The 18,816-nt window shown below is 40.7% G+C and overlaps 1 protein-coding gene across 9 annotated transcripts in view; it reads left to right on the plus strand.

The window, feature by feature from the left end:
- Window positions 1–18,816, plus strand: part of FAM160A1 (family with sequence similarity 160 member A1) — a 232,600-nt gene that overhangs the window by 144,546 nt on the left and 69,238 nt on the right. For all 9 annotated transcript variants that reach the window (XM_038559018.1, XM_038559020.1, XM_038559023.1 and 6 more), the window contains one exon: window positions 7,972–8,598. In XM_038559018.1, coding sequence (XP_038414946.1) covers window positions 7,972–8,598 — 627 coding nt within the window. The remainder of the gene's footprint in view (window positions 1–7,971; window positions 8,599–18,816) is intronic.

The following is an 18,816-nucleotide window of genomic DNA, read 5'->3' on the forward strand; positions in this document are numbered from 1 at the left end:
TGGAGGAGGATATCCGCTTGCCCACCTACACCTTGCAGCCTGTCAGGGACAGCTTGTTACACAACCAGCCATCATCCAAGGCAGTCTGTGATTTGGGAGGCATGCCAGTGCAGAGACCTGAAATGGCCCAGTCTTGCACTTGAGTTTCCAAATTGGTCCCTGGGTCCTGTGATCTCATGACATCTCCAGAAGGGTTCTCTAGTGGACATTCAGGAATAGTTACATTCCTCACGGCAACCCTGGAGAATCCAGGCTATTGGAAGCAGCCCTTGGCCTATACTTCCTCTCTCTTTCTGAGATGCCATCTCAGCAAGTTGCTCTCTGCCCGTATCATTTTTCTAGTTGGACATTTCAGGGCACCTACAGGCCAGGATGGCACACAGGGTCATTATGGTCTGACCTCATTTCACTCCTTGTCTCTGATTTTGTCTCCAGAGATGCAGCATTACTTGGAGTTCCTAACCACCCCCACTCTTAGGCAGTGTGCGTCAGGCTATTTCAGGCTTCTCTGCCTTAGGCATTTCCTCTTCTTCCTGCCTGGAATATCCTACCCCCTGGTTAAATGCCTCTCCCTCTTAAGAGCTCTTTGGGGACATCAGTTCTTTTAGGAAACCTTCCTTGTACCTTCCATGCTCTTTGATGCTTCCACTCTAAGCTCCAACAGCATCCTGAGTGCTCTTTTGCTGTTATGCCAACCATGTTTTATTAAAATTACATGTACAGTAGCTTCTTCCCAAAGTCATTTCAAGCTCCTCATGATCAGAGACCATTTGTAGTTTACCTACATCTCCAGTCCCAAGAATAAGGTAAGCCTATTGTAGATGTTCAATAAATTGTTGAACTGAGAGACAACAAAGGTGAAATACAACTTCAGAAGAGCTAGGTGATATAGGAAACAGCTTTGAGCGTACACTAATAATAAAACATTCTATAATTTTCTCATAAGATCTTTGGACTTGGATTTAATGATGTGTGATTTGGGGGGCTGTGTGTTTAATTTTTGTAGTAGTCTCTAAGAATAGTTTATAGTCTCATGGACCATCATTTTTATCCCTTGCCTTTGCTTCTTTGCTTCTTTTGAGTGGAAGAGAGAGCAAGAAGTAAGAAGGATTGGTCCACCAGATAAACTATTCCACTAGGGCACCTGGGTGGCTCACTTGGTTAAGTGGCTGGCCTGTGGCTCAGGTCATGATCCCCGTGTCCTGGGATTGAGCCCTGAGTTAGGCTCCCTGCTCAGCCGAGAGTCTGCTTCTACCTCTGCCCCTCTACTCACTCTAATAAATAAATTAAAAAAAATATTCAACTATATTGCCTTGTGAATTAAGCCACCGCTTGTTTTTCATAATGGCAGAGTTGTACTTTGTGAAGCTTCACGGACCTTGCTCTATTCATTCTCTGTCCTCTCTTTTCAAACATCGAATCAGTCAGTATTGGTTATATACTCAATGGTGTCTACTCTTAGAGCCAGGAAGACAGAGGTGATGGGATAAAAGTAAAATCAGTGGGGGATGCCTGGGTGGCTCAGTTGGTTAAGCATCTGACTCTTGATTTTGGTTCAGGTCATGATCTCAGGGTCCTGGGATGGAGCTCTGTTTCGGGCTCCATGCTCAGTGAGGAGTCTGCTTGAGATTCTCTCTCTCTCTCTCTCGTTGCCGTTTCCCTCTACTCAAATAAAAATAAATAAATCTTAAAAAAAAAAATCAAGTGTAAATGCATATTTCTGGATGCTTCTGGTTAGTCAGTAGCCCAGAGCTGCTCCTCACCACCCTCAGCCTCCAAAAATAAGTGGTTATACAATTTTTAAGCTAAGAAAATTTCAGAGCTCAACTAGAGTAATGGTGGTTGATGAAGTAAAGCTAGTGTAGCCTTTTTCTTCTTGATGAGGATGGGGATAGGAAAAACAGTTAAGTCAAATGTCTTCCCATAATAATGTAAAATAAGTACTGTGTTTTAAGTATAGTATCATGTGTAGAGCTTCAAGTAGCCTGGTTCTATTAAAGAAGTGTAGAGCACTTATATATGGATTTGAGATGTGCATTTTGACCTGTTCCCTGTGAAACCGGTTTTCTTCTTCCATTCATCTTCATTCTTTTGGTCTTTCTTTGCCTTGTCATAGACTAAATGATAGAAATAAATGAAGTCTTTGAGAGATGAAGAGTTGGGAAATATTAGAGAACCTGATCTTAATATCTTAGTCAAGTGATGTTTGTTAACATTTAAAAAATTTATGTTTCAGCTTTTCAAGTACTCTAAACTTGACAGTAGACAGTAAAGCAGAACAAAAGCTACGTTTCTTTAGAGGGCCGAGGCATTAACTTGTGCTTCTGTTGGACTTTAAAGTGGTTGAACATGTGAAAATGTCAGCAACTCACCCACTGTATGCTCAGTGATAAGTCTGTTTTTGCCATGGAATGGAATATTATTACATAGATCATTACTTTCGAATCCTTTCCCTAATACCTAAATTTAAAAAACATACACAAGTGAAGAATTAGCTTATTGTGTTATTTTATTGATTGACGGTCCTACCATGTTTCTTTGTTGCATTAGTGCTAGACCATCTTTGGTCCCAAGGACGTATGGTGTATAGATACTTTACCCTGTTTTGTCCCAGATTGAGGTATGCCTCTGGAGTTTGGGACAGGAGCTGAAATAAACCAAATTGTACAAACATGTGTGTATTATTGGGCTGTTATCTTAATATAAAATAAATGACTCAGTACATGTCTCTCAGGGCAATAGGTGTACCAGGAATGTGTCAGATTGAAAGACATGGCTGTTAAGTGATGATCAAGGACTGGATGGAAATTCACTTTTGTTGTAGTTATTTGGTACATTAAGTGGAAATTGGCTTAAGATCGCAAAAGCCTGCCCTCCTTCTGTGTGATGGAAAATGTTGCTTAGTAACTTGGTTTTTTCCACGGTGCCACTTTAAATTAGCATTCCAAAGGATTTTGAAGTATGGGTTGTATTCATGTGACTTTCTTGAAATAACTAGGCTCTAACCAAAGTGGCATAAGTAATCATCTCTTAATACATGCATGTATGTAAGACATAAAACAATATTAAGATGGAGTCAAAGCTAATCTGACAGGTAAATACTTGTGTTTACCATGAAGAATAATCATTTGTTAGCTGGAGGAGTGATTATGTGGATCTTTCATTCTGAAAGCTTTGAGCTTCCTATTTAGAATTTGTGAATATTTGGAATTCAGGCCTGTTATTACTGACTGATGGGAACCATCTTTAGAGCTAAGGATAGAAGTAATTGATAGGATATCCTTAATGAAAGAAATATGCTCTTTGTTAATTTCATTTACCCCTAATAACCTTCATACTTACCAGGCAAATGACTTTGAAGTTAGGTTAAAATTTAGCTGTATTGGTCAGATGATGATTTGTGTACCATTGTTCACACTGTCGATTTTTTTTAATGTATTTGTTACTTTTTAGAATTTTGATCATTTATGTGAGGATCTATGTGATCCAAGCTCATGATTCACACACACACATATATATATACCAGCTGGTATTTATTAAAGTTTATAGACCAACAAATGCCTAGCTATGATTGGTGAAACATTTAGAATGCTATTTCCAATCTTAGCTGGCTTTCTTAATGGGCTTGGGCTTTATCAGGGACTGATTGCTTTATTAAATAGCATCTTCAACCTAAAGAAGTGAACTTGTAAAGGAAATCTTTGCACAGCATGTTTTGCTTGCTTTCCCTCTCGTCTGTCCTTGGGTCTCTCCAGCTTCTTTAGTGGTATTTTTTTTACCCTGAACTGAATCCCTGAGACAGTATACAGCTAAGAAGCCAGGGCTGGGAGAGCTGTGGCAAGGTTGAAAGCCTAAGTTAGAGGATACTCAGGGGAATGTGCTTGGCCTGGGGAAGCCACGGGGAGCAGCATGGGACCATAGGTCCATAGTACTGGGAGATCTGAGTAGATAAACGGGTGAAAGTAGGCAGCAGGGAGAAGTCAGGACACAGGAATATTGGGGTTTGGTGGAAGTGATGTGAGATGACAGCACTAAAGGAAAGAGTAAGGAAAAGTCCAGGTCACATCAGGAATCCATCACTGTGCAGCACACTTGGGACGTCAGCGGGTCTTTGGCGTTTCAGTGCATAGTGTGCTCTAGCCAAGAAGCTTCTTAGGCGTTCCCTGTCAGGTTGGGCACCAGGCCCTGGGTATGGGCCCCGAGAGCCCACTCGTAAAAGCAGGTCGTGGGTGTGTCTGTCGGGAAGGGAAGGGGAGGTGGCCTGGGCGAGTCCTGACACCCAAGGAGAGAGGTTAAGGATATGTGTCAGCAGGCTAATTAGCGTTGTGCTGAGCTGTGGATTCCCTGACTCACAGGCCTTGCTGTAACACACCCTCTTCCAGGCAGTGACACCGCCCGGCCAGGGTTGCGAATGAGTGAGGGCTCTTACTATGTCCGCTCCATTCCAGAAGATCAACAAACCTTCTGCCTCTGTGGGTTATTACAGCTCTGTTCTCACCTTTCTCTGCCCATTGGCCCATGAGGTGGTGTAGAGGAGCTTACAACTATAAAGAGGGCAAAGATGCTTCAATTTAACAGTGGCTAAATTGCTTGCATTCTGTATAAAAACCTCTGTTCTCTTTTAAAAAGATTTTTCATAACAACAAAAAAGTAGGTCTGTTTGCAAAGGAATATGGTTGAAAATTAATATAAATGACAATAAATTTTGAGAAGAATGTACTTTGTGCCCATGTACATAGATTTTCCATATATTGCTTACACACATTTAGATATGTAAGAAATACTTGGAGGCATGCATGTAGTACAGGTACGTATACACACGTGTAAATTTATATGGCTTAGGAATTTCAGCAAATTAGATTTCAATTATTTTTAACTCAGTAAAAGACATTAGTACAAGATTACTTTGTCTACTTTTATTTTTATTTATATTATGAAATTAGATCAATTTACGGGGGAAGAACTACTTAACTATAAAATCCCATTTATATCTTTTCTAGACTCACTCCTGATCATGTGTCTATTTGTCAGTCAGTATATTAGTTTTTAACCTAAACGATTTCATATATACATTTGCATGTAATAATTTAGTAATGATTCACTTAGTGTTTATTTTTAATAGCTTTATTGTAGGGTGATATAATATTTTGATAATAATTCTCTTATTGTTGATTGGGTCAATGGTATTTTTATTTTTTAATTATTGAAAATATCATTGACATGAACATTTCTTAACAAATTATTTTTGGATCATTTCCTTGGGGCATTTTCCCCAAAGTGAGCTTAACAAGTCAAAGGGCAGTAACAATTTTATGGCTTCTGTTGGATATTGCCAAATTGTTTTCCAGAAGGATTGAGCTAATTTGCCCCACCACCAACAGTGTATAAAGCACAGTTTCAATTCTAGACAGTTTAGACAGTCTGAGCACATGAGAAGTATAATTACATTTCTACCCCGAGGCCCACCTGTATAGATAGCTCTCATAACTAAACTCAATATGTGGACTTTGAAATTATAGAACCAACAAAGTGTGTTGCTAATTTATTCTTGAGAATGTGGAGCCCTAAAGTCAGAGCTTTTGGGGCTGGAAAACATGCATGTCGAGGTGGAGACCCCTTTTGGACAAGTGCAGTACTGTGGTCGTGTGCCGTGTGAAGTTGGCAAGGCCAGAGCAGAGGGAAAGACCAGCCAGGCCCTAGCATTTCTGCCAGTGAGGTCGTCAGGCCTCAGAGGAATTCTGGAGGACTTCTGGGAGGTTGGGGGAGGCTGGGGGTGTGGGGTGTGGGATTCTGGAGTCTGGCATACTGCAAAGGAGATGGGACATCCAGTGAAGACACCAAGGACACCACTCACTGAGCCATGTACCACCCGGGTAGCTGCTAACTGAAGGCCTTTCTCATTGCAAATGTCAAGTCAGGTGTTGGAATGATTTTTTTTCCTTTGTGATAGCATTATTAATTTAATTTAATTTTAATCATTATTAATTTTATAATGGAGGTTGATAGAGATTACAGATTCTGTAGAGATCTAGTCATTCTGTAAGGATACACTTGCCTGGTCTGTAAAGGCTCCATTGCCTTGTTTCTGACAGGGGAAAAACTTAAACCTTTCCCCGAGAAATAAATTTTTCTCATTGCTCATGCATGCTGACATAGCATTGTATCTTTGCCAGCTTCCCCAGTGACTTGCAAAAATTCTTTAACCTAAATATAGAACATGTAACAGCATGTTATAGAACTGGGTCAGGAGGGTACTGCAAAAGACAAACATAATCCCCATAGCATGCAGTTTAGGAAGGCAGAAGGGAACAAAGATAAAGTCATTGATAAGGCTTTGGGTTGTCTAAAAATTATGTGTATACATTTTAAAGAAGTAGATTGAGTGGGATATTATCATAAAAATTCCAAGTCAGACAGTTACATGGGAGTTGGGATAAAAGAATTCTTCTTTTTTTTTAAAAGATTTATTTATTTATTCATTCATGATAGACATAAAGAGAGAGAGAGAGAGAGAGAGAGGGGCAGAGACAGAAGCAGGCTCCATGCAGGGAACCTGATGCGGGACTCGATCCTGGATCTCCAGGATCATGCCCTGAGCCGAAGGCAGATGCTTTAACTGCTGAGCCACCCAGGCATCCCAAGGATAAAAGAATTCTTTTAATTTCTAGGTCCCAAAGTAGAAGTAAGTCTTGACAGGTGGAGAGAGGTAGGAAGCATTCATTAGCCAGCAGTGGTAAGGGAGAGAAACACCAGGGCTGTCACATGACCTAATTGGAGCTTTACTTATATTTTACCATCAGTCGATTTTTGCTTTTGGTGGTAAAACATGTATAACAAAGATTGCCATCATAGCCTTTTCTAAATGTACAGTTCAATGCCATTAACTACATTTACAGTGTTGTGCAACCATCACCACTGTTTCCAAAACTTTTTTATCGCCTCAAACAGAAACTTGCTATGTTAGGGATTTATTTTGTAATTAGTCATCTCAGAGCTTTTTCTGGTTTCAAACAACACAAGGTTCAAAATCTTCATTTAAAAAAATTTTTTTAATTATTTTTTTTTTTAGTTGCAGCATATGCCATAGGCTAGGGTTGATTCTGCTAGGTATGTGTCTGTTGTTCATCAGTTTCCTTTCATCCTTCCTAAACTTGCATGGTTGGTGGAAGAGGGTGCCCATCCAAGTAGAGGAGGGAGGAATGTTCTGTCGAGGGCATGTGAAGAGCTGTGTTTCCCTGTTGGAACCTCCGAATCAACTCTATTTGTAGAAGAACATGCACAGGCAGTCTTACTTACTTCATGTATTTTAAAATTAAAAAGCAATATTATATTCTTGACAGTTCAGAAAAAGAATTGAGGACTTGTCATGATTTTGAATGCAAAAATGACTATTGACATAGTTGGTAATGATGGATCTAAAAATATATAAATAACTTTTCATCTATTGTATCACAATTTTTCATTTTGCTCAATAGTTCTCATAATAATAAAAGCTTATGAATGGATGTAGCTTAATTTTTATAACCATACTATCATCTTTGACATTTAGATTGCCAAAATTGATAACTTTTCTAAATGAGCACCTTCAAACATATGCTTTCTGTAGTTTAACTGCTTCATTTTATTCTCATGAGAGAGACACACAGCGTTCATATTTATCTTTTCTCTTTTAAAATTTTATTTATTTATTTGAGAGAGAGTGTGAAAGACCACGAGCAGGGGGGAGGGGCAGAGGGGGAGGAACCAGCAGACACCCTGCCGAGCAGGAGCCCAATGCAGGGCTCAACCCTGGGATCATGACCTGAGCTGAAGTCAGATGCTTAACTGAACCATCCAGGTGCCCCTTCATTATTTACCTTACTGTGGCCATGGCTTCTGCATTTTCCATGAAGGTATGACAAGTCAGTGGTGGTGTGTTTTTGTAATTATGGTAAACAATAGATAGATGACAGATGTTGGAATTGGTTACAGGTTGTGAAGATCTTAGAGAAGCATGACCCCTTGAAGAACACCCAGGCAAAATATGGATCCATCCCTCCAGATGAGGCCAGTGCTGTACAGAATTATGTAGAACACATGCTCTTCTTGCTCATTGAAGAGCAAGCCAAGGATGCTGCGATGGGGCCAATTCTGGAGTTTGTGGTCTCAGAGAACATCATGGAGAAACTCTTCCTTTGGAGTTTGCGGAGGGAATTTACCGACGAGACTAAAATGGAGCAGCTAAAGATGTATGAGATGTTGGTCACGCAGTCACACCAGCCTCTGCTGCACCACAAACCCATCCTAAAGCCCCTGATGATGTTGCTGAGCTCTTGTTCGGGAACAACCACCCCTGCTGTGGAGGGGAAGTTGGTTGTCCTGCTCAATCAGCTTTGTTCCATCCTGGCCAAAGATCCATCAATTCTGGAACTCTTCTTCCACACTAGTGAGGACCAAGGGGCAGCCAACTTCCTCATCTTCTCCCTTCTGATTCCCTTCATTCACCGAGAGGGGACAGTAGGGCAGCAGGCCCGAGATGCTTTGCTGTTCATCATGTCTCTGTCTGCTGAGAACAACATGGTGGCCCGTCACATCGTGGAGAACACCTACTTTTGTCCAGTAAGTCCCTCTCATTGGGTGCCTGCCACCTACTTTATTCCTCTACTGTGCTACTGGTAAATTTTTTTTTTTTAATTCCTTTCTTTTCAGCAAGTTGTACTTGGCACCTTCTAAGGAAAGATGCTTGGAGGAAATCTTTTGGAGGGAGCAGAGAAATCTTAAGTTGAGATGCTATTTGGCTGAGCATTGTCAGCTCAAAACAAGCCAAGAGGAAACTATATGTATTGCCATTTCTTGTGTCATTTCTGTTGAGTTAGGAACTATTTTAGTTTTTTTATAAGAGCACATCCTGAGTGACTGGTAAGACCTCCACTTTCTATATTCTTAGCTTTTCAAGTTGATTTCGCACCATAGAATTGTGGCGTGTAGTGAGCCTGCTCAGCTCGTTTCACAAATTAATTTGTTTCTCAGCAGGATAATGACCATAATTGTAGATACAATGTGCTGGTTTTATTTTTAAAAATAAATATGTATTTACAGTTTGAGGGAGCAGGAATCTGCTCATCGGCATGGTGAGAAGGAAAGTATGAGGTCCTTTGCAGATGTTGCACTGGTCCAACCACAGTCACAGGTCTGGGACCCTGAAGATTCTTTAGGACTCTGATTATTTTTTTTGTAGTCAGTGTTTGTCGGAGATGTTGGGCAACAGCTCTTTCTGTGTTCCCAGCTCAGTGAACACTTCTGGTCTATTTCCATTGTCTGTTCTTTCTACGGGTCACCTCATTACACTTCTTGATAAACTATATTGTCTTAAGTATGCCTGATTCTGCTGGAATAGTAAAACCATTAATGAATTTTATTGGAACAGGCCAGGCAAGTTGCCATAAGTAGATTAGATTCATTATTAATGAATGCTATATGTTTTGTTTTGTTTTATTTTATTTTATTTATTTATTTATTTTATTTTATTTATTTTATTTTATTTATTATTTTATGGGTGGTTCTTGACCAGGGGAGAGGGCAATGAGGAATGTCTTTGGGGCACGCTTTGCTATCATAGGGACATGAGGTGGCTGGGGAGGGAGGTCAACTGGCATTTAGTGTGTAGGGGCCAGGGATGCTTCATGTCTGATAATTTGTGGAACATTCTTGCACAGTAAAAAACTGACTTGCCCAAAATGCTAATAGCAACTCTAGTTAGTAATGCACTGTGTTTGGTTTGAGGTTCAAAAGCAGTAATCTTCTTTATGCTACTAAATTCTTATTTTTGCTGGTGAATATTTATTTGGGAGCAAACAAATGGGTAAAAATTTTGAAAACTAGAACTTCAGTGAAGAAATTCTGGGTACCGTGTGCCTCTTCTGGGTTCTGATGAGTGGAATTAGAAATTGTACAAAGATTGATAGATGGGAAGTAAAGAGTTGATCCCCTTCATCTGGGCCAGCGTATTAAATGTCCCTTTCTTATTGCCTTCAATAGTGCACTTTCTTACGATTTCTTTTTCAAGAATATGTCATAGGTAAGAATGGGACTTCTTGCTAAATCTAAGCATCTTTGGAGTACATTGCTGTATTACTTTTCTGTTTCTGCTGCAACAAATTACCAAAACCTGGTGGCTTTATGTAAGACAGATTCATTATCTTACAGTAGGTTAGAAGTCCCTCAGGTCTCACTGAGCTGAAATCGAGACATCAGCAATGCTGTGCTCCTCTCTGGAGGCTCTCGTGGTGAGTGCATCTCCTTGCCTTCTCCAGCTTCTAGAGGCCTCCCTCATGCCCGGACTCATGGCCCCTTCCTCCCCTTCCATGATCAGCAGTATGACAACTCTCTGACCATCCTTTTGTACTCACGCCTCTGCCTGAATGTGCTCTATTGCCTCTCTCTTCCACTTTTAAGGACCCTTGTGATCACATTGGGTTTACCTGGATCATCTGGGATAATCTCCTTATTTAATGGTCAGCTGACAGGCAACTTTAATTCCCCTTTGCCATGTAACCTAACATATTCACAGGTTCAGGGATTAGGAACAGACAGTGTGTGTGTGTGTGGGGGGGGGGAGCACTAGTCTGCCTACTATACTTGCTATATCCACTGCAGAGAGCTCTTGAAGAAACTTGAGCCATAACACAGTAGAACCAGGATTCTTTTAGGAGTTGAATCTGACTGTGTAGGATGGGTGAGTTTGCTCACGATGGGGAGACGCCCAGGGGGTCAGGAGTTACATTAGGGTCTAGAAACAAGAGTGATAGAGATGAGAATGGAAGGAAGGGGCTGAATATGAGCAATGCTGTGGAGGCAGAAGCTTACTAAAATCAGTTTTGTTAGGGAGCTCTACAGAGGTTTGAGTTTGGGCTTATTTGAATTGTTTTGGATAGTTCTGTTAAAGGAGTGCAGGTGTCGAAATAAATCATTAAAACATTCGGGTGGTTCTCCTGCTCAGTATGCAAAAGGCAATTAGAAAAGATGTCATTTACAAAGGCAACACAATTCTAAGGTATCTTGAATAAATCTAACAAATATATGAAAGACCTTTACAGAGGAAGTTATAAAATCTTACTGAGGGGCATGAAAGAAGACCTAAATGAATGGAAAGCTGTTTAGTTTATAGGTATCGTGTGGATGACACTTCCCTGCAGATCAGTCCATAAAGTTAATGCCATATATGTTTTACAACTTTTTATTATGGGAGAGAAAAAGTAACATACAGAAAACTTGGAAGAATACTGAAATGAATACCATATACCCACCACTAACATTCAAGATTGTTACTATTTGTGTTTATCATCTACGCTTTTTGTTGGTGCTGTACCATTTGAAGTGAAGATACAGACATTTGGAATTAAGTCATAGACATCAAGTACTTCAGTATGTGTCTCTTACAAACAAGAACACTCCTACATAATCATACCATTATTACACCCCAGAAAATTACATAATAATTCGTAATATGATCTAATATCTAGTTTCTCAGTCGTGCCCCTAGTGATTTTTAGTTTTTTTTTTCCAAACCATAGTCCAATACAAGGTACGTTTCTGACTATCAAATCTCTAAGTAACTATTGATCTATAACAGCCTGCCACTTTCTTCCTCCATGGCACTAACTTTTTAACAAAGCAGCTATTATCTTGTCAAATGCCCCACCTACTCTGGGTTTGCTTCTGATGTGGTTTTACTTGTCTCTACCCCTGGTATATCCTGCAAATTGGAAACTTGGTTTAAGCACTTGATTAAATTCAGGTTTGAGTTTGTAAGACTATTTTACAGGTGACGTGGTACACTTCATTATGAGCATTATGTGATGCTGTTAGCTTGTCTCACTTTTGTGATGCTCCACTTGCTCACCTGATTGGTTTAGCTGATGACCACTATATCTCTCCACGTAAAGATACCATTTTCCCTTTGCAGTTGTAAGGTGTAATTTATAAGGTGTTAATGTGAATTAAATCAAAATCCCAATAGGTTTCTTCATGAAACACGACAAATCAATGCTAAAAGTCATATAAATGTATGTAAAAGACCAGGAATAACAGATAATTATGAATAGTAGTAATAGTAATATATTTGTTGAGAATGTACTATATGCCTGATACCATTCTTAGTGCTTTACCTGTAATAAATCATCTCATCCTCACAACTGTAGGTATGAGTGTTATACCCTTTTCATAGATAAAGAAATTGAGGCACAGTGATATTGAGTAAATCTATACAAGGGCACATGGCTAGTAAGAGATAAAATCAGGATCTGAACCTGGGCAGCCTGGCCCAAGGACCCATGTGCTAACCACCGCTTTGTACATTGGTAATAAAATATCAAGGTATCCTATAACACATGAACCATAAAGAAATGACTGGAATTAAGAACAGAAACATGGATTGGGAGAAGATAGTTGCAATACACATAACTATAAATGGTTGGTACCCAAAGTACATAGAACTATTTGTAATGCTGCAAATTAATAAGCTAATGATGAAGCAACCCATTAGAAAACCGGGCAAAGGATAAGAATGGACAATTCCCAGAAGACGCCCAAAGCCAATAAACATGAAAATGTGCTCATCTTTGCTAGATTGGGAAGTGCAGATTGAACCCACAGTGGGAAACCAGATAATGCTCATCAGGGTGGCTAACTGTTGGGTCTCTGATAACACCAATAGTTGTCAAGGGCAAGGAAAAACAGGAACTCTTGAGTATATAAAGTGGTATGATAACTCAGGAAAGCTATGATAGTTGGCAATTTTTAATACAATGGAATATGATCCTGCATCTTCATTTCTAGATGTTTGCTCTAGGGAAATTTGGCACATGTTTACAAGGGTACACACAAAAAGATTCAATAGAATAGTGATTTGAGGAAGAGCAGAATAGAAATATATTAAAGATATATGAACTAGCTCATTCTATACCAGTGGAATAACTACTCAGGATTCAAAATGAATTATCAGGGATGCCTGGGTGGCTCAGTGGTTGAGCACCTGCCTTCAGCCCAGGGCATGATCCTGAAGTCCCAGGATCAAGTCCCACATCAGGCTTCCTGCATGGAGCCTGCTTCTCTCTCTGCCTATGCCTCTGCGCCTCTCTCTCTCTCTCTCTCTCTCTCATAAATAAGTAAATAAAACCTTAAAAAAAAAACCCCAATGAATTATCACATGTATTAATTAGCATGTAACTACATCTACATCTGTGAACACCAATAATCTAAAAACATGTTGAATAGAAAAAGTAGCAAAAGGTTTCATACAGTATATTAGTATTTATATAAATTTACATATAGTTTTAACTCACAAAATCTTAGTGTATACTGTTTTTTTTTTTTGGATACATATGTATACAGCAAAAGTACAAAACCATGCACAGGAATAATATGCACTAAGGTCAATGAAGGAAGGAGAAGAGATGGTAATGGGATTGGAGAAGGGTTTAGCTCTATTTGTAATGTGCTTTTATTTTTTTTGGAAAAAAAGAGTGCTCCAAAGAAATTATGGCAAATTATTAAAATCTATTAAATCTCAGAGGTTTTCTATTCTGTTTTATATGTTTCATACATCAAAATTTAAATGTATTAGCAGAATGGAGCATGTTTTTAATGTTAGGATATCCATTTATTGTGCTATAAGCAGATTTCACTGAGTAATTGTTGCTTTTATAAAAATGTGTTTTAGGGGCACCTGGGAGGCTCAGTCAGTTAAGCATCAGACTCTTGGTTTCAGCTCAGGTTGTGATCTCAGGGTTCAAGCCACTGCATTGGGCTCCATGCTGGGTGTGGAGCCTACTTAAAAACAAACACACAGGGGATCCCTGGGTGGCGCAGCGGTTTGGCGCCTGCCTTTGGCCCAGGGCGCGATCCTGGAGACCCGGGATCGAGTCCCACATCGGGCTCCCGGTGCACGGAGCCTGCTTCTCCCTCTGCCTATGTCTCTGCCTCTCTCTCTCTCTCTCTCTCTGTGACTATCATAAATAAATAAAAATTAAAAAAAAACAAACAAACACACAAACACCTGTTTTAAAACACCATACAGTTCATTAAAATTGGAGGGAAAACAACAACTCCAGCTGACCTTATTTGCTAGAATGGAACACAGAGATTCCTTGTGGTAAGTTGCCCCTTAGGATAGATCCTATAATCTCATTTGTACCCAGTTTTCTATAATTACATCTGACAACATAATTAAAAAAAAAAAAAGAACTCTTTATGTTGAAGATAAAAGTGTACTCTGTTAGCTATCCAGCTAAGGACCACAATTGACAAAAAGCTTTCTCTAATTAGTATGGTTGTCAAAGTGTGTTAGCATCAGGCTTTGGGAAGAGTAATGACTCCTTCTGGAGACTGGACCACTTTTGGAAACTTTCATTGGTGTAGTTGATAGGAGGGCCTTGTTTTGCTGCCTCTACAGCCAAGACCAGCTCTTCCGAGAGAAAAAAAGGAGATCGAGAATACTCTGGGGAACAATTTCACCGCAACAAATGATTGCCAACTGTATATGATCCTGTCACTTTGGATTTTTTTGGCCAAATATTGATGATTATGCCCCCATCACTTGTTAACATGTTGACAAAAGTAGAAAGCAGCCTATAAATAAATCAAGAAATGCAAATTTAAGTGAGCAACCTGTAGGTATACAGCCATTGATAGAAAGTTATTTATCCCATACCCAGAATTTATGAGTTTTTTTTTATTTTGGTGAGTTGCATCAAATGATCCCCACCAGCTGCTTTGCTGCTAGCTTCCGATGAAAGCCATCTGCTGAAAATCTTTTTCTTTTGCTAAAATTAACCGGGTACCATTAGATGTTTCAAGTTAAAGATGGACCTTCCCTGAAGTGTTTAGCCCTCCGTGCATGTCCTCTTTCCTCCCTCCCCTGGAGACACTGCTGTGTGTGAACCATGATGCCCGTCTCTGTCCATGTGTTATTTTCTTTGTTCTTGCATCAGCTCACTGGAGAAACTGAACCCTAGAAACCTCTGTGAAGGGCAGAGTTGGGTTTGAAACCCTGTTAGTCTGATTTTAAAATCCATGACCTCAACCAGTACCATACAAATCTGCTGTCAGGAAAGTGGTTTTGAACTGTTGTTATCCTTATGGTTTTATATGGTGATTAGTTTTCTTTTAAGGAGACCCTTGAGAGAAGATAAATTGGAAATATTGAGTTAATGCTTAATGTGCAGGGAATAAATATAATGTTTTACAATTACTTTTTTTTGTGATCAGGATCAATAAAAGGCTAAAGTAGTGGATGGATGTGTTATTTTCAACTAGCTGTTCAGTGTCTCTATATTTTGAAAAATTTCGGTTAAAAACAAAGTTCTTTTCCTTTCTTAAAGATTTTGTTTATTCATGAGAGAGAGAGAGAGAGAGAGAGAGGCAGAGACACAGGCAGAGGGAGAAGCAGGCTCCCTGCAGGGGATCATGACCTGAGCTGAAGGCAGACGCTCAACCACTGAACCACCCAGGTGCCCCCAAAATGAAGTTTTTTTTAAAGTAAATACATTGTGCCATTAAACTGCTGGGAAAAATGATCCACAAACCTGTTGCAGCCGCTCTTTTTTCCTTGTCCTGTGCCCGCAGCACCCTCTGTGTCCCTCCATGGAGCAGTGGGCCTCCCAGTCGTCTTTATTAGCTTAGCGGCTCTTTTGTCCAGCTCACCTGGTGTGACTTGTTCTCTGCTCTTTCCCCAGCACCAGCCTTGCATAGGTCCACAGTCGATGTTCTAGAAATATTTGTGGGTTGGGTGAATGGATCAACTCTGAGCATCGGAGTCTTGGGAAGGACAATATAAATATTTAGCCATAAAAATTGATAATCAGGTTCTCAAAACTATGTAATACTCTTTATTCTGCAGACTCTTTTCTTCCATGTTTCTCTGCCGCCCAGAAGAGGACAGCACAGGCAATCCTCTAGCTCCGCTTTCTTAGAGGCAGGACTCCGTGTCCAGCTGTCACACGGCACTGTCCTTCTGTACAGGCAGGCTTCCGCTTGCATCTCAGCTGTGCCCTTTTCAGAATACTCTCTTAAAAAAGTGAATATTAGGTGTGTGTTATTTTTAATTACTGTCAGTGATGTATGTAATTTGAAAATTAATGTTGCTGTAATTATATTGATATACTGAATAGTTATTCCCAGCTTTTTAGTCAGACAAATTAAGCCTGTCTTTATGAATTCATCTTCAAAGCCTCAAAGTGGTTCAGGAATCAGGAGTATGCAGAATTAAAGCTTTTGTACTGCGGCTAATTTAGCATGAGTTAGCAAATGTAATTGATTTTTAAAACGTGACATCAAGATTAGATTTCCCTGCAAGGAGAGCTCTCGGTCTCTGTTCTCTCTTGCCAGAGGTTCCACATTCATAAACCGGCAACTCACTGGGGTCACATTCAAAACTGGAATTAAAATGATTTGTTTGGGTGCATTGACAAGGAGTTAAATACTTTAAACAGGAGACATTCTTCTCTGGGACCACAGATGCCCCGATTTTGAAAAAGAGATAAATGCACCATCTTGTTCACTGTTCATTTCCTGCACTTTAACGTAGTATCTGGCCTGAAGGCATTCCGTTTGCTTCGAGTGAGTGAATGAACGCGTGGGTAAAGGTCACCAGCAAACACAGGAATGGATGTCGGTAATTTTGACTCCTCCTGTATGGAAATGGCTTGTCTGTCTTTCTCACAGCCCCTCACACTCCACCGTGGGCCTCTATTCCACATTGGGTGCCCCCCCCCCCCAATCATTAGCTGGTTCCTCTACAGGAAGACCTCCAGATTCTCAGGCCCCAGGCCTGTGCTCTGTGGCTGAGCTGGATGTGTTGTTACCCTCGGCAAGTACTGTTGGCATCTGGTACTCGGCATACCTGACCCCACAGATCGTCCACACCTCCAGTGTGGACTAGAATGAATGAGTCAGACCAGGTGAGCTGGAGAAGATGGCCAACAAACTAACAAATGCAAGAAAGCCCACCGCTCCACAGAGGGACACAGAGGGTGTTGGGGGCACAGGACGAGGGAAAAGGAGAGGCAGCAGTGAGCTTGCAGAGAATTTTTCCAAGGTCCGCGGGGCCGTTTCCACACTTCCTTCTGACTTTCTCTTGCTGATGCCAGACATGGTGGATTATTTTGTCTTACCTCATCTGTTCGAGCCTCCCTGCCTTCCTTCTCTCTGGTCCCTGTGGCTTGAGATACCATGTGCATCTGGATGGCTCCAGAGCTCCACCTCTAGTCCGGATCCCTCTCCAAGGCGTAAGGTGTACACATCTGTCTACTGGGCTCCCCATTGCGGTGTCCTTTCCCTGGTCTACAAAACTCTGCAGGATCTGACTCCTGCTTACCCTGCCTCTACTCCTGTGTGCCGATAATCCTGCCTTTCTCTTAGTTCCCGGCAGATGCCATCATTTTTTTACTCCTTTGAGCTTTTGTACCTCCTCTGCTTGGAACGGTCCTCCTTCCAAGAATCTTTTCTGGGCTAACTCCCATTAATTCTTCAGCAGCTTGGACATCACTTCTGAGAACATTTCCTGCTCCCAGCCCCCCAAGTCTGGGGTCAGGGCCTTTTGTATATCCACAGCACCCTTATATTTTTTTATTGGAGTTTGATAAAACATAGCTCATAACATATGTTATGAGCATAACACCCAGTGCTCATCCTGTCAAGTGCCCCCCTCAGTGCCCATCACCCAGTCACCCCATCCACCCATCCACCTCCCCTTCCGCTACCCCTTGTTCATTTCCCAGAGTTAGGACTCTCATATTTGTCACCCTCTCTGATTTTTCCCACTCATTTTCTCTCCTTTCCCCTATAATCTCTTTAACTATTTTTTATATTCCCCGTATGAGTGAAACCATATAATGTTTGTCCTTTTCCGATTGACTTATTTCACTCTGCATAATGCCCTCCAGTTCCGTCCACATCAAAGCAAATGGTGGGGTGGGTATTCGTCATTTCTAATGGCTGAGTAATATTCCATTGTATACATAGACCACATCTTCTTTATCCATTCATCTCTCGGACACTGAGGCTCCTTCCACAGTTTGGCTATTGTGGACATTGCTGCTATAAATATTGGGGTGCAGGTGTCCCGGCATTTCACTGCATCTGTATCTTTGGGGTAAATCCCCAACAGTGCAATTGCTGGGTCGTAGGGCAGGTCTATTTTTAACTCTTTGAGGAACCTCCACACAGTTTTCCAGAGTGGCTGCACCAGTTCACATTCCCACCAACAGTGCAAGAGGGTTCCCCTCTCTCCACATCCTCTCCAACATTTGTTGTTTCCTGTCTTATTAATTTTAGCCATTCTCATTGGTGTAAAGTGGTATCTCATTGTAGTTTTGATTTGTATTTCCCTGATGGCCAGTGATGCGGAGCATGTTCTCATGTGCTTGTTGGCTATTTGTATGTTTTCTTTGAAGAAATGTCTGTTCATGTCTTTTGCCCATTTCATGATTGGATTGTTTGCTTCTTTGCTGTTGAGTTTAATAAGTTCTTTATAGATCTTGGATACTAGCCCTTTATCTGATATGTCATTGGCAAATATCTTCTCCCATCCTGTAGGTTGTCTTTTACCTCTTATTAGATGGTGTGAGATCAGTGAATGCTTCACTCTTTCTTTTCTGGGCTTAACTCAGGATTGAATGTTGCCCTGAATGTTTCATTCTGATTTGAGTTCTTCATAACCTTAGGGTTTATCCTGGGGTAGCGCCTTTTATAGAGAACTTTCTCACATCCGTCTGTGCTACTTCTGCCCACTTGCGGCCTGGCTGCCAGGTTGGCATCTCTAAGCGGCTATATGGCTGG

This window comes from Canis lupus, chromosome 15 (genome assembly GCF_011100685.1).
Source record: "Canis lupus familiaris isolate Mischka breed German Shepherd chromosome 15, alternate assembly UU_Cfam_GSD_1.0, whole genome shotgun sequence".
In the NCBI taxonomy this organism is placed as follows: Eukaryota; Metazoa; Chordata; class Mammalia; order Carnivora; family Canidae; genus Canis; species Canis lupus.